At 41.2% G+C, this 12,307-nt stretch overlaps 1 protein-coding gene across 1 annotated transcript; it reads right to left on the bottom strand.

Annotated features, from left to right (window-relative positions):
* Positions 1 to 78: 78 nt before the first annotated feature.
* Positions 79 to 9,450, bottom strand: LOC124000714 (aquaporin-8-like). Its single transcript, XM_046307286.1, has 5 exons — positions 9,131 to 9,450; positions 8,462 to 8,588; positions 4,434 to 4,648; positions 2,850 to 2,984; positions 79 to 2,151 (listed from the first exon to the last, which is right to left on the bottom strand). The coding sequence occupies exons 1-5, from the start codon at positions 9,421 to 9,423 to the stop codon at positions 2,109 to 2,111; spliced, it is 813 nt and encodes a 270-aa protein (XP_046163242.1). The 5' UTR covers positions 9,424 to 9,450; the 3' UTR covers positions 79 to 2,108.
* Between the last annotated feature and the right edge of the window lie 2,857 nt (positions 9,451 to 12,307).

The following is a 12,307-nucleotide window of genomic DNA, read 5'->3' as shown; positions in this document are numbered from 1 at the left end:
AGAGTGGAGAGAGAGAAAGAGAGCGAGAGAGAGAGTGGAGAGAGAGAAAGAGAGCGAGAGAGAGAGTGGAGAGAGAGAAAGAGAGCGAGAGAGAGAGCATAACATTGAAGTGCTCCATTGACCAACGATGGACTCTTTGACACTGATATCCATGTTATGATTAATCCAAGTCAGTTTACTCTAGTGAACACAGTACAACAGACAACCAGTTTACTCTAGTGAACACAGTACAACAGACAACCAGTTTACTCTAGTGAACACAGTACAACAGACAACCAGTTTACTCTAGTGAACACAGTACAACAGACAACCAGTTTACTCTAGTGAACACAGTACAACAGACAACCAGTTTACTCTAGTGAACACAGTACAACAGACAACCAGTTTACTCTAGTGAACACAGTACAACAGACAACCAGTTTACTCTAGTGAACACAGTACAACAGACAACCAGTTTACTCTAGTGAACACAGTACAACAGACAACCAGTTTACTCTAGTGAACACAGTACAACAGACAACCAGTTTACTCTAGTGAACACAGTACAACAGACAACCAGTTTACTCTAGTGAACACAGTACAACAGACAACCAGTTTACTCTAGTGAACACAGTACAACAGACAACCAGTTTACTCTAGTGAACACAGTACAACAGACAACCAGTTTACTCTAGTGAACACAGTACAACAGACAACCAGTTTACTCTAGTGAACACAGTACAACAGACAACCAGTTTACTCTAGTGAACACAGTACAACAGACAACCAGTTTACTCTAGTGAACACAGTACAACAGACAACCAGTTTACTCTAGTGAACACAGTACAACAGACAACCAGTTTACTCTAGTGAACACAGTACAACAGACAACCAGTTTACAGTTTAAAAGTATAGTAATTGTCCAGCAGACAGATATTTTGTTGGCACTGATTTGAAAACAACATTTTCAGGGTAGAGCATATGTCAATATGACTATGATATGTTTTTACTATTTAAATCAACTAAATGTTTTGTTAGTTTGTTAATACAGCAGCCTACTACTAGACATAATATTCTAGATTTCCAGGCCAAACAAAAAAGTTGAATCTTGGTTAACCTGCTTGTATTAACCATGCATAGATCATTGATGTTAGCCAGTCCCAGCTAGATAAGATAAAGCATTAAAACTAGACAGTTTGACAAAGTCTCTGCACCTGTGCAAAGTCTGCTCCTGTTATTCTCTGACGGGAGGAAAAGACAATCCAGTCAAACATGAAACTGGCTTTTTACACTTTAGTGTAATATCTTATTATTTGTCCTAAATGGTAGACACATCCATCAGCAAATAACAGGTCATAAATACATTGACATTGTAAATGTGTAGAATGTGGCAAAATCAGACTGTTACTGTGCATACAGGCATCATGTACAGTATGTACTTATTCTTGAGGGGGCACTAATGGAATTCATGAATTCATTTAATAATTCATTTGTATTAATTGCGTATGAAAGAAACAGTATCTTCTATATTTCCAACGTACAAATCAATAAATGGACATGACGACAACTCCTCTGCTGTACACATTTATACTTCATTTCTTCAATCTTCACTGCAACATTTTTTGAACGTTCACATACTACTGTCTCAAATGAGTGTCTGCCATAGAAATATAATTACTAGAAGAGAGGTCCCCGTTCAAGTCAATGAGTCCATAATGGGAGGACCGGTTGTCTGAGGGGCTATGTCCTTTCTAGTAATTATATTTCTATGGCTGAGACTTTCAGTCAAGATAGCAATTACAGTGTCAAATTAAATGCTATCTAATGTGGCTAGTTTTTGGATGTCTGTGTGCAGATAATCAGTGGAAAGGCATGACGCATATGGAAGGTTGTATGACAGGACAGTGAGAGTCAGACCAATGCAAGGCTGTAGTTCACCACATAACCAAAAGGTGGCGGTATAAAACACAGACTATGGGCCAGAAGTCACTTCTACTATGTCAAAAGGGATCAATCATAGAAAGAAATATACAATGCAATATTTAATGTACAAAAATGTGTTTATACAAATGGCATTGAATAAAATAGATTGCATGTATGGACAATATATAATCTATATATACACCATATCATATCAAGAGAACTCTGGTTTTCTCATCCCCAAGCAGTAATCTGAAAGTAGAAAAAACACACCATCAAAATAGTACAGAATTGTTGAATGTAACATCACTCGACAAGTTGTTGCTTCCACACATTGTTCCTTTAGTTATTTTTAACATAAATGTAAATAATTCCCCAAAATATGTCTTAGACAACACAAGACTTTAAGAAGGAAAATCCAGATAAAAAGCTGTTAAATCCACACATTGTTAAAACTAGGTTAATGACTCTCACAAACTTAACAATTGTATAAAAGCACCCATTGTAGGAGTAACTTTCCCTCACATAGCTAGCCATTGATTTTAGAGGGACAGTTCATGTTTATCAAGTTGAGGGCAAACAGCCCTGTCTAACAGCCATGTTACAATACAGTGCTTTATCGCACAAGACAACATATCCCGATATGGAGGTGGTAGATTCTCTTGCTGATTTGCAAGAATTTATGGGCAAGGCTTCTAATCCCACACTTGCAGCTAGTGGAGGCAACTTCCATTCAATAGTAAGTATATTCCATTCTAATCTATGGAGCCCCAGTTGGGTCATTATTTTAGTATTAATGGTCATTTCAAGGACAAAGATTAAGATTGCATTCCCAACCAAAGTGTTTCAATAGTAGCTTGGGCTCCAGTCTGTTTCTGATTAAAACCAAACAGGACAATGATGTAAACAGCCAGGTATCCAGGCCCCAGAAGATCAGAGCTGAACAGTACCGTATGAAGCTGGCGGTTAGCAGGGCTCCAGACATGGGTCCCACCCAGTAGATCCAGTGATAGCTCCAGTAGTCGGCCACCACGGCCGGGCCAAAGGCACGAGCTGGGTTCATACATGCCCCAGACACTGCTCCCCTGTAGAGCATGTGATATAAAAGCGATGCATGAATGAATGATAGAGCATGTGGTGTATTACGGTACACAGTAAGGAGTGTATTGTGGTGTACATTGTGTTTTATTGGTAGTGTACAGGTATTTATCTCAGTAGTAGTTAACTATACTGTACAAAGGTAGGCCATTATATCAAACATCAAGACAAAGGAGATGATTGTGGACAACAGAAAAAAGAGGACCCGAGCACGCCCCCATTCTCATCGACGGGGCTGCAGTGGAGCAGGTTGAGAGCTTCAAGTTCCTTGGTGTCCACTTCACCAACAACAACAACAACAATCTAACATGGTCCAAGCACACCAAGACAGTCGTGAAGAGGTCACAACAAAACCTATTCCCCCTTAGGAGACTGAAAACATATGTCATGGGTCCTCAGATCCTCAAAAGGTTCTACAGCTGCACCATCGAGAGCATCCTGACTTGTTGCATCACTGCCTGGTATGGCAACTGCTCGGCCTCTGACACTACAAAGGGTAGTGCGAACATCCCAGTACATCACTGGGACCTAAAAATGGAAGGCCCTAAAAATGGTCAAAGACTCCAGCCACCCTAGTCATCTAGTCATAGACTGTTCTCTCTGCTACCGCACGGCTTGTGCGCTCTTTGTTCTTGTTCCAAGAGGCTTCTAAACAGCTTTTACCCTCAAGCCATAAAACTCCTGAACATCTAGTTAAATGGCTACCCAGACTATTTGCAGTGCCCCCCTCTTTACACCACTGCTATTCTCTGTTGTCATCTATGCATAGTCACTTTAATAACAGCGGAGTCAATCACCACCTTCCAGAGATACCTGAAACCCCACCTCTTTAAGGAATACCTAGGATAGGATAAAGTAATCCTTCTCACCCCCCTTAAAAGATTTAGATGCACTATTGTAAAGTGGCTGTTCCACTGGATGTCATAAGGTGAATGCATCAATTTGTAAGTCGCTCTGGATAAGAGCGTCTGCTAAATGACTTAAATGTAAATGTAAATGTAATAACTCTACCTACATGTACATACTACCTCAAATAACCGGGGCCCCCGCACACTGACTCTGTATCGGTACCCCCCTGCATATAGTCTCGCTATTGTTATTTTACTGCTGCTCTTTAATTGCTTGTTACTTTTATCTCTTATTCTTATACTTTTTTAAAACTTCATTGTTGGTTAGGGGCTCGTAAGTAAGCATTTCACTGTAAGGTGTAAGGTTCACTGGTGTTTTCGGCGGATGTGACTAATAACATTTGATTTGTTTGTATCTGAAAAGTTGTTCTGCAGAATGTACAGTACAGTCTTTCTCCAGGCTAATTTCTCAAACCTTTCCAGCCCTCCTCCCATCCTATCCCTTACCCACACACCTTACATCAAACCACTCCACGACCACCCCGCCCACCACTCTTACACCACACCTTCTACCCCATGGGTCCTCACCCAGCCAGGATGTCTGCGGTCACGGTCAGCCCGATGCAGAGAGGGGCCAACAGGCTGCGCGTGCGTCCATTCACAGCCCCCATACACACCACCATCGTCAGGAACAGAGTCATGATCACCTCTGCCACCGTGGCTGGTACTATCTGGGTGTCGGCCTGCACTGTGTCGAATGCTGCCCCTGAAACTTTGGCATAGTTCATGGATGGGGAAATCACCTGGAGAAGGAGATATTACTGACATGAATATAGGATATGTAGGGAGAAAAGTATAGGTCCAGATACAGAAGAACATTATTTAACATTTGCTTATCGACTGCTACTTTCCACTGGTCATATTCTACATCTGTTCAGAGTTTGTCTTTTCAAGTGTGATAAAAAATAATATACAGTACGAGCCAAAAGTTTGGACACACCTACTCATTCAAGGGTTTGTCTTTATTTTTTAAACTATTTTCTACGTTGTAAAATAATAGTGAAGACAATCAAACTATGAAATAACACATGGAATCGTGTACTAACCAAAAAAGTGTTAAACAAATCAAAATACATTTGATATTTTATCTTCTTCAAAGTAGCCACCGTTTGCCTTGATGACAGCTATGCACACTCTTGGCATTCTCTCAAACAGCTTCACCTGGAATGCTTTTCCAACAGTCTTGAAGGAGTTCCCACATATGCTGAGCACTTGCTGGCTGCTTTTCCTTCACTCAGCGGTCCAACTCAGCCCAATCTCAATTGGGTTGAGGTCGTGTGATTGTGGAGGCCAGGTTATCTGATGCAGCACTCCATCACTCTCCTTCTTGGTCAAATAGCCCTTAGACAGCCTGGAGGTGTGTTGAGTCATTGTCCTGTTGAAAAACAAATGATAGTCCCACTAAGCGCAAACTACCAGAAAAGTGGCCACACACCATCACACCTCCTCCTCCATGCTTCACAGTGGGTACCACACATGCAGAGGTCATCCGTTCACCTACTCTGCGTCTCACAAGGACACAGCGGTTGGAACCAAAAATCTCAAATTTGGACTCATCAGACCAAAGGACAGATTTCCACCAGTCTAATGTCCATTGCTCGTGTTTCTTGGTCCAAGCAAGTCTCTTCTTATAAGTGTCCTTTAGTAGTGGTTTCTTTGCAGCAATTTGACCATGAAGGCCTGATTCACCCAGTCTCCTCTGAAAAGTTGATGTTGAGATGTGTTACTTGAACTCTGTGAAGCATTTATTTGGGCTGAAATCTGAGGCTGGTAACTCTAATGAACTTATCTTCTGCAGCAGAGGTAACACTGGGTCTTCCTTTCCTGTAGCGGTCCTCATGAGAGCCAGTTTTATCTAAGCCCTCAATGGTTTTTGCGACAGCAATTGAAGAAACTGTTAAAGTTCTTGAAATGTTTTGGATTGACTGACCTTCATGTCTTAATGTGTTCACCTATGTTCCCACTGTCATTTCTCTTTGCTTATTTGAGCTGTTCTTGCCATAATATCAACTTGGTACTTACCAAATAGGCATATCTTCTGTATACCAACCCTATCATATCATGTCACAACAACTGATTGGCTCAAACGCATTAAGAAGGAAAGGAATTCCACAAATCAACTTTAAACAAGGCACACCAGTTAACTGAAATGCATTCCAGGTGACTACCTCATGAAGCTGGTTGAGAGAATCCCTAGTTTTCAAAGCTGTCATCAAGGCAAAGGGTGGCTACTTTGAAAAATATAAAATGTTAAATATATTTTGATTTGAACATATACACTACCGTTCAAAAGTTCAAATTGATCGGAAATACAGTGTAGACATTGTTCATGTTGTCAATGACTACTGTAGATTTTTTATGGAATATCTACAGTACATATGTGTGCAGAGGCCCATTATCAGCAACCATCACTCCTGTGTTCCAATGGCACGTTGTATTAGCTAATCCAAGTTTATAATTTTGAAAGGCTAATTGATCATTAGAAAAACCTTTTGCAATTATGTTAGCACAGCTGAAAACTGTTGTTCTGATTAAAAAGCAACAAAACTGGCCTTCTTTAGACTAGTTGAGTATCTGGAGCATAAGCATTTGTGGGTTCGATTACAGATCCAAAATGGCCAAAAACAAAGCGCTTTCTTCTGAAACTCGTCAGTCTATTCTTGTTCTGAGAAATGAAGGATATTCCAGGTGAGAAATTGCCAAGAAACTGAAGATCTCGTACAACACTGTGTACTACTCCCTTCACAGAACAGCACAAACGGGCTCTAACCTGAATAGGAAGAGGAGTGTGAGGCCCCAGTGCACAACTGAGCAAGAGGACAAGTACATTAGAGTGTCTAGTTTGAGAAACAGATTCCTCACAAGTCCTCAATTGGCAGCTTCATTAAATAGTACCTGCAAAACACCAGTCTCAACGTCAACAGTGTAACGGTTTTCTGTATGTGAAGGAGAGTCAGACCAAAATGCGGCGTGGCTTTTGCGATCCAAGTTTAATGAAACAAAGTAAACCCGAATCAAATACAAAACAATAAACGTGCCACGAAAACCGAAACAGCCTAATACTGGTGCAAAGTAACAAGGACAATCACCCACAAAACCCAACACCAAACAGGCTACCTAAATATGGTTCCCAATCAGAGACAATGAAGAACTCCTGCCTCTGATTGAGAACCATATCAGGCCAAACATAGAACTAGACAAACTAGTAACATAGAATGCCCACTCAGCTCACACCCTCACCAACCAAAACATAGAAACATAAAAAGCAAACCATGGTCAGGGTGTGACAAACAATGAAGAGTCAACTCCAGGATGTTGGCCTTCTAGGCAGAGTTGCAAAGAAAAAGCCTTATCTCAGACTGGCCAATAAAAATAAAATATTAAGATGGGCAAAAGAACACACTGGACAGAGGAACTCTGCCTGGAAGGCCAGCATCCCGGAGTCACCTCTTCACTGTTGACGTTGAGACTAGTGTTTTGCAGGTACTATTTAATGAAGCTGCCAGTTGAGGACTTGTGAGGCGTCTGAAAATATTTTTGGGAACCATAGTAAAACATCCTCGGTACCTCCCTGAAACCTAAAAATTAACATTCTCAGAACAAATGAAATGAAATCTAATTGTATTTGTCACATGCACCGAATAAAACATACAATTTTACCGGTCAGGAAACATATGGCTTCGTTCCCAGAACCAATGGGAAACCAAAAACCTATGTTCCCACAACTTCCAAGGAACCAAATGTGCTTGCAGGGTAATGGCCAATGAGCTCTTGACTTTACAAGGTGGTGAAACACAGACTCAACTAATCTTGTTCAGCTCTAAGGACACTGTACTGTACATGTAAATGACTGCCAAAAGAGTAGAGTGGGTGACTGCCTGGTCACTCAACCCTCATGGACGTCAATTGCTTTATCGTTTTACTGTCCTGATAGCAGCCAAGAGAAAGGCAGGGTAGGTGCAGAAAGAGATTATTGTCATGATCCATATCTGAAGTGTTGACAGGATGAGGATGATCATACTGTTAGGATAAGTGCAGATTGTACAAGTGTTGTGTATTATGGGACGATCAAACCTCTGAAAGTGTGAAAGATCTAGCTGATATTTCCCTGACGTTTACATAGTCTTTAGTGACAGCAGGCCCACCCATTTGGTGCCAATATGTACTAGAAAGTACATATTGTTACCAAATTATTAAGTTAAATAAATGTACATGTCTTCAATGTCAATAAATAAGAACAATTATAATTAAAATCCTATTAAATACCAAGTTAGTACTAGTAGAAGTGCAACCCACCTTTTAGTAGGCTACAGAGTGCCCACCTTTTAGTAGGCTACAGAGTGCCCACCTTTTAGTAGGCTACAGAGTGCCCACCTTTTAGCAGGCTACAGAGTGCCCACCTTTTAGTAGGCTACAGAGTGCCCACCTTTTAGCAGGCTACAGAGTACCCACCTTTTAGTAGGCTACAGAGTGCCCACCTTTTAGCAGGCTACAGATTACCCACCTTTTAGTAGGCTACAGAGTACCCACCTTTTAGTAGGCTACAGAGTACCCACCTTGGCTAGACCTGCCCCTATCATCCCTCCACACATCTGAGCCAGCATGTAGGGGACCAGCAGTATGATGTTGAGACCCCCGATCAGAAACACAGACACAGACACTGCTGGATTGAAGTGCCCCCCACTGCAGAGAGAGACATGGAACAATTGAATTACCCTAATACATTTTAATTAAGTTATTTTATTTTAAACAGTTCACAATAGTTTTTAGAAAACAAAACAAACTATTTTAAATATAGAGGCAAGTAGCAACAATAAAACCATATTAAGAAAAAATGCTAATGTAGATTGCCTCATCAAAATGATACAAGTGTGATTTTAAAATCCTGTTGTGCATTTTAATGATCTATTGTAGGCTACTTTGAAAGCACAGTCATAAAACTTCAAGTCAATGCTGATCAACAGATCCATTACCAGTCTTCATTTTTGCAATGCTTTTACACAGTCTGTTATGCATCAACATGCTGCATGTTGAAAGCCTAGGAACAGACTCTTCTGTTGCTCTGCTAACATTTGAAAACCTGAGCATCAACTTCCCAGCCTAGTCCCAAAACCTATACCATGTCATGGCCAGAAAAGTTGGCTATACAGCACAAACAGATCTAGGACCAGGTTATCACCTTCCAGCCTCTTACCACCCACCCCCAGAGGGGCCACTAGCCTTACCTGATCTCCCCCAGCACGGCGATAACGATGCCCAGGGCCAGGCCGTGTGCCAGGGCCGGCTGCAGCCTTCCGGTGCCCTCTGTGTTCTCGATCACAGACAGACACCCCACAAAGATAAACAGAGATGAACCCAGCAGCTCTGCCAGACAGGGCTGGATATAACGTTGGAACGCATCCCTGAACGGCTCAGTACTGCTGTTTCCATCTGTGGCTGGATCTGGACCTTTCCCTTCTGGCTGGATCACATTGATGTCCAGGTCCCAGAGCTCGGTCTTAGACTCATAGAGGGCCATGGTGTTGGGTTAGACTGTGTAAGACTGGAAACAGCCCATGGGTCGTTAGTGCTCTTAAGTCTAGAGGTTACGCAAGAGTGCTGATAAGGAATAAGAAGGGAGGAGGAGGGGTGAGGTGGATGAGGAGGAGGGAGGTGGAGGAATGGGAGGAGGTGGAGGACCGAAGACAAGGAGGGAAGTGGAGGTGAGGGGCGGAGGTGGGGTGAAGATAGCGGAGGGGGAAGTTGATAAGTTATTTTCTTGGAATGGTCCAGATAGCTAGGCAGAAAAATGCTGCCAGATCATCAAACAATGAGACAAAATGCAAGAAATGTTCAGATATTGTTCGCTTAAGTGATTACCGTTAAATGCAATACTTTTGATTTAACTTCAAACATACTTGTCAGGACTTTGTATGGATAAACAAATGCAATTAATCAATCAAAATGATTTCCCCATGACTGTTATTATGAATAGTATTATGAATACTAGTTGTGAAATGAATAGCTTACATTTCAATATACATTATGCAGTTAGAATACAGGGACAGAAACCCTGCTTCTGCAGATAGAGCTATTGCCTAAAATACAATAGAAGTACAGCATAGAGGCTCTGTGTCACGTCTTAAATGTATGTAGTTCTGTCCTTGTGCTGTTCTTGTCTATTCATGTTCTGTATTATGTCATGTTTCATGTTTTGTGTGGACCCCAGTAAGTGTAGCTGCTGCTATCGCAACAGCTAATGGGGATCCTAATAAAATACCAAAATGATGAGTGTGTTATAGAACATATGGACAAGCGGCCTCATTATATGACTGTCTATATAAGTTGTCATTCTACATAACTACTGAATTACCATCAATCCACTTGTATATCAGTGTAGGCTGCTGAGGGGGGGAAGGCTCATAATAATGGTTGGAACGGCGCAAATGGAATGTTATCGAACACATGGTTTCCATGTGTTCGATGTGTTTCATACAATTCCACTTATTCCGCTCCATCCATTACCACGAGCCCATCCTCCCCAATTAAGGTACCACCAACCTCCTGTGTTGTATATGTAATGTGACTGAAACATATCTACATAATAATCAGAATAACATATTACGATAACAATCTTTTACATGTACAGTGCCTTGCAAAAGCATTCATCCCCCTTGGCGTTTTTCATATTTTGTTGTTAAAAATCAATTTTTATTTGGATTTCATGTAATGGACATACACAAAACAGTCCAAATTGGTGAAGTAAAATGAAAGTGAGACTAAAATTGAGCTGTCACGCCTTGGTCATTGTATCTTGTGTTTTTGTTATATGTTTGGGTAGGCCAGGGTGTGACATGGGTTTATATGTTGTTATTTCGTATTGGGTTTGTATTAATTGGGAGTGTGTATTATTAGGGGTGTGTCTAGTTAGGCTTGGCTGCCTGAGGCGATTCCTAATTGGAGTCAGCTGATTCTAGTTGTCTCGGATTGGGAACCGTATTTAGGTAGCTTGAGTGCGCGTTGTATTTCGTGGGTGATTGTACCTGTCTTAGTGTTAGTCACCAGATAGGCTGTATTAGTTTCATTCGTTTGTTGTTTTCTTCTTCCGTTATTTCATGTACCGTATTAGCTTCATTAAAAGTCATGAGTAACCTACACGCTGCATTTCGGTCTGACTTTCTACAAACAACAGACGAAGATCATTACATGAGCTTTTTGGCCATCAAGGAAAATGCTATACCTGTGTTAGGTGTGTATAAGGGAGGCGAAGTCAGGTGCAGGAGAGCAGAGTGAAATAAATAGGCACATTTTCATTCAGTTCCACAAATGACATACATGAAAAATCAACGTGCCAAAATAACACGGAAACAATAATAAAGTATAGCGCCAGACAAAACACCATCTAACAATTACATACAAAGACAAGTAGGGGAACAGAGGACTAAATACATTCAGTATGATTAGGGAATGTGTAAGGAACAAGGCAAAACAAAGGGAAAGATGAAACATGGAGCGGCGATGGCTAGAAAGCCGATGACGTCGATCGCTGAACGCAGCCCGAACAAGGAGAGGAGCCCACTTCGGTGGAAGTCGTGACAGTCTGGCACAAACCCAACACCTCTCATCACCCCAAGAACACCATCCCCACAAATGAAGCATGGTGGTGGCAGCATCATGCTGTGGGGATGTTTTTCATTGGCAGGGACTGGGAAACTGGTCTGAATTGAAGGAATGATGGATGGTACTAAATACAGGGAAATTCTTGAGGAAAACCTGTTTCAGTCTTCCAGAGATTTGAGACTGGGATGGAGGTTCACCTTCCAGCAGGTCAATGACACTAAGCATACTGCAAAAGCAACACTCAAGTGGTTTACAGGGAAAGTTTTAAATGTCTTGGAAAGGCCTAGTCAAAGTCCAGACCTCAAACTAATTGAGAATCTGTGGTATGACTTAAACATTGCTGTACACCAGTGGAACCCATCTAACTTGAAGGAGCTGGAGCAGGTTTGCCTTGAAGAATAGGCAAACATGGCTAGATGTGCCAAGCTTGTTTTTTTGCCTTATTTCTTGTTTGTTTCACAAGAGAAAATATTATACATCTTCAAAGTGATAGTTGTTGTGTAAATCAAATGATACAAACCCCCCAAAAATCTATTTTCATTCCAGGTTGTAAGGCAACAAAATAATAAAAATGCCAAGAGGGGTGAATACTTTCATAAACCACTGTACTTTAAGGTTATAGGTTTCATATAGAGCTATGAGTTTTCCTGACCACCTTATGTATAAATAGAATCTGGAGGTTTTCCTGGTCATGTCACCGGGTTAGGAAAAACTCCTGGCCCTGTTCATATGCCATCAAATAATGTTCATCCTACTTTTGAATACAAGGTCAGAAAATATAACCCTCTAAATTATACCACAAC

Source organism: Oncorhynchus gorbuscha, linkage group LG16 (assembly GCF_021184085.1).
Source record: "Oncorhynchus gorbuscha isolate QuinsamMale2020 ecotype Even-year linkage group LG16, OgorEven_v1.0, whole genome shotgun sequence".
NCBI classification, from domain to species: Eukaryota; Metazoa; Chordata; class Actinopteri; order Salmoniformes; family Salmonidae; genus Oncorhynchus; species Oncorhynchus gorbuscha.
Note: the sequence above shows the minus strand (reverse complement) of the source record. Positions and strands in the feature narration are given on the sequence as shown.

Coding starts and splice junctions, on each gene's coding strand:
- LOC124000714 (XM_046307286.1), bottom strand. CDS start 9,423: ATGGCCCTCTATGAGTCTAAGACCGAGCTCTGGGACCTGGACATCAAT. Junction 2,985..4,433: donor ACCGCAGACATCCTGGCTGG/GTGAGGACCCAT, acceptor CATGCTCTACAG/GGGAGCAGTGTCTGGGGCAT. Junction 2,152..2,849: donor CTAACCGCCAGCTTCATACG/GTACTGTTCAGC, acceptor TTCTACTTTCAG/ATTACTGCTTGGGGATGAGA.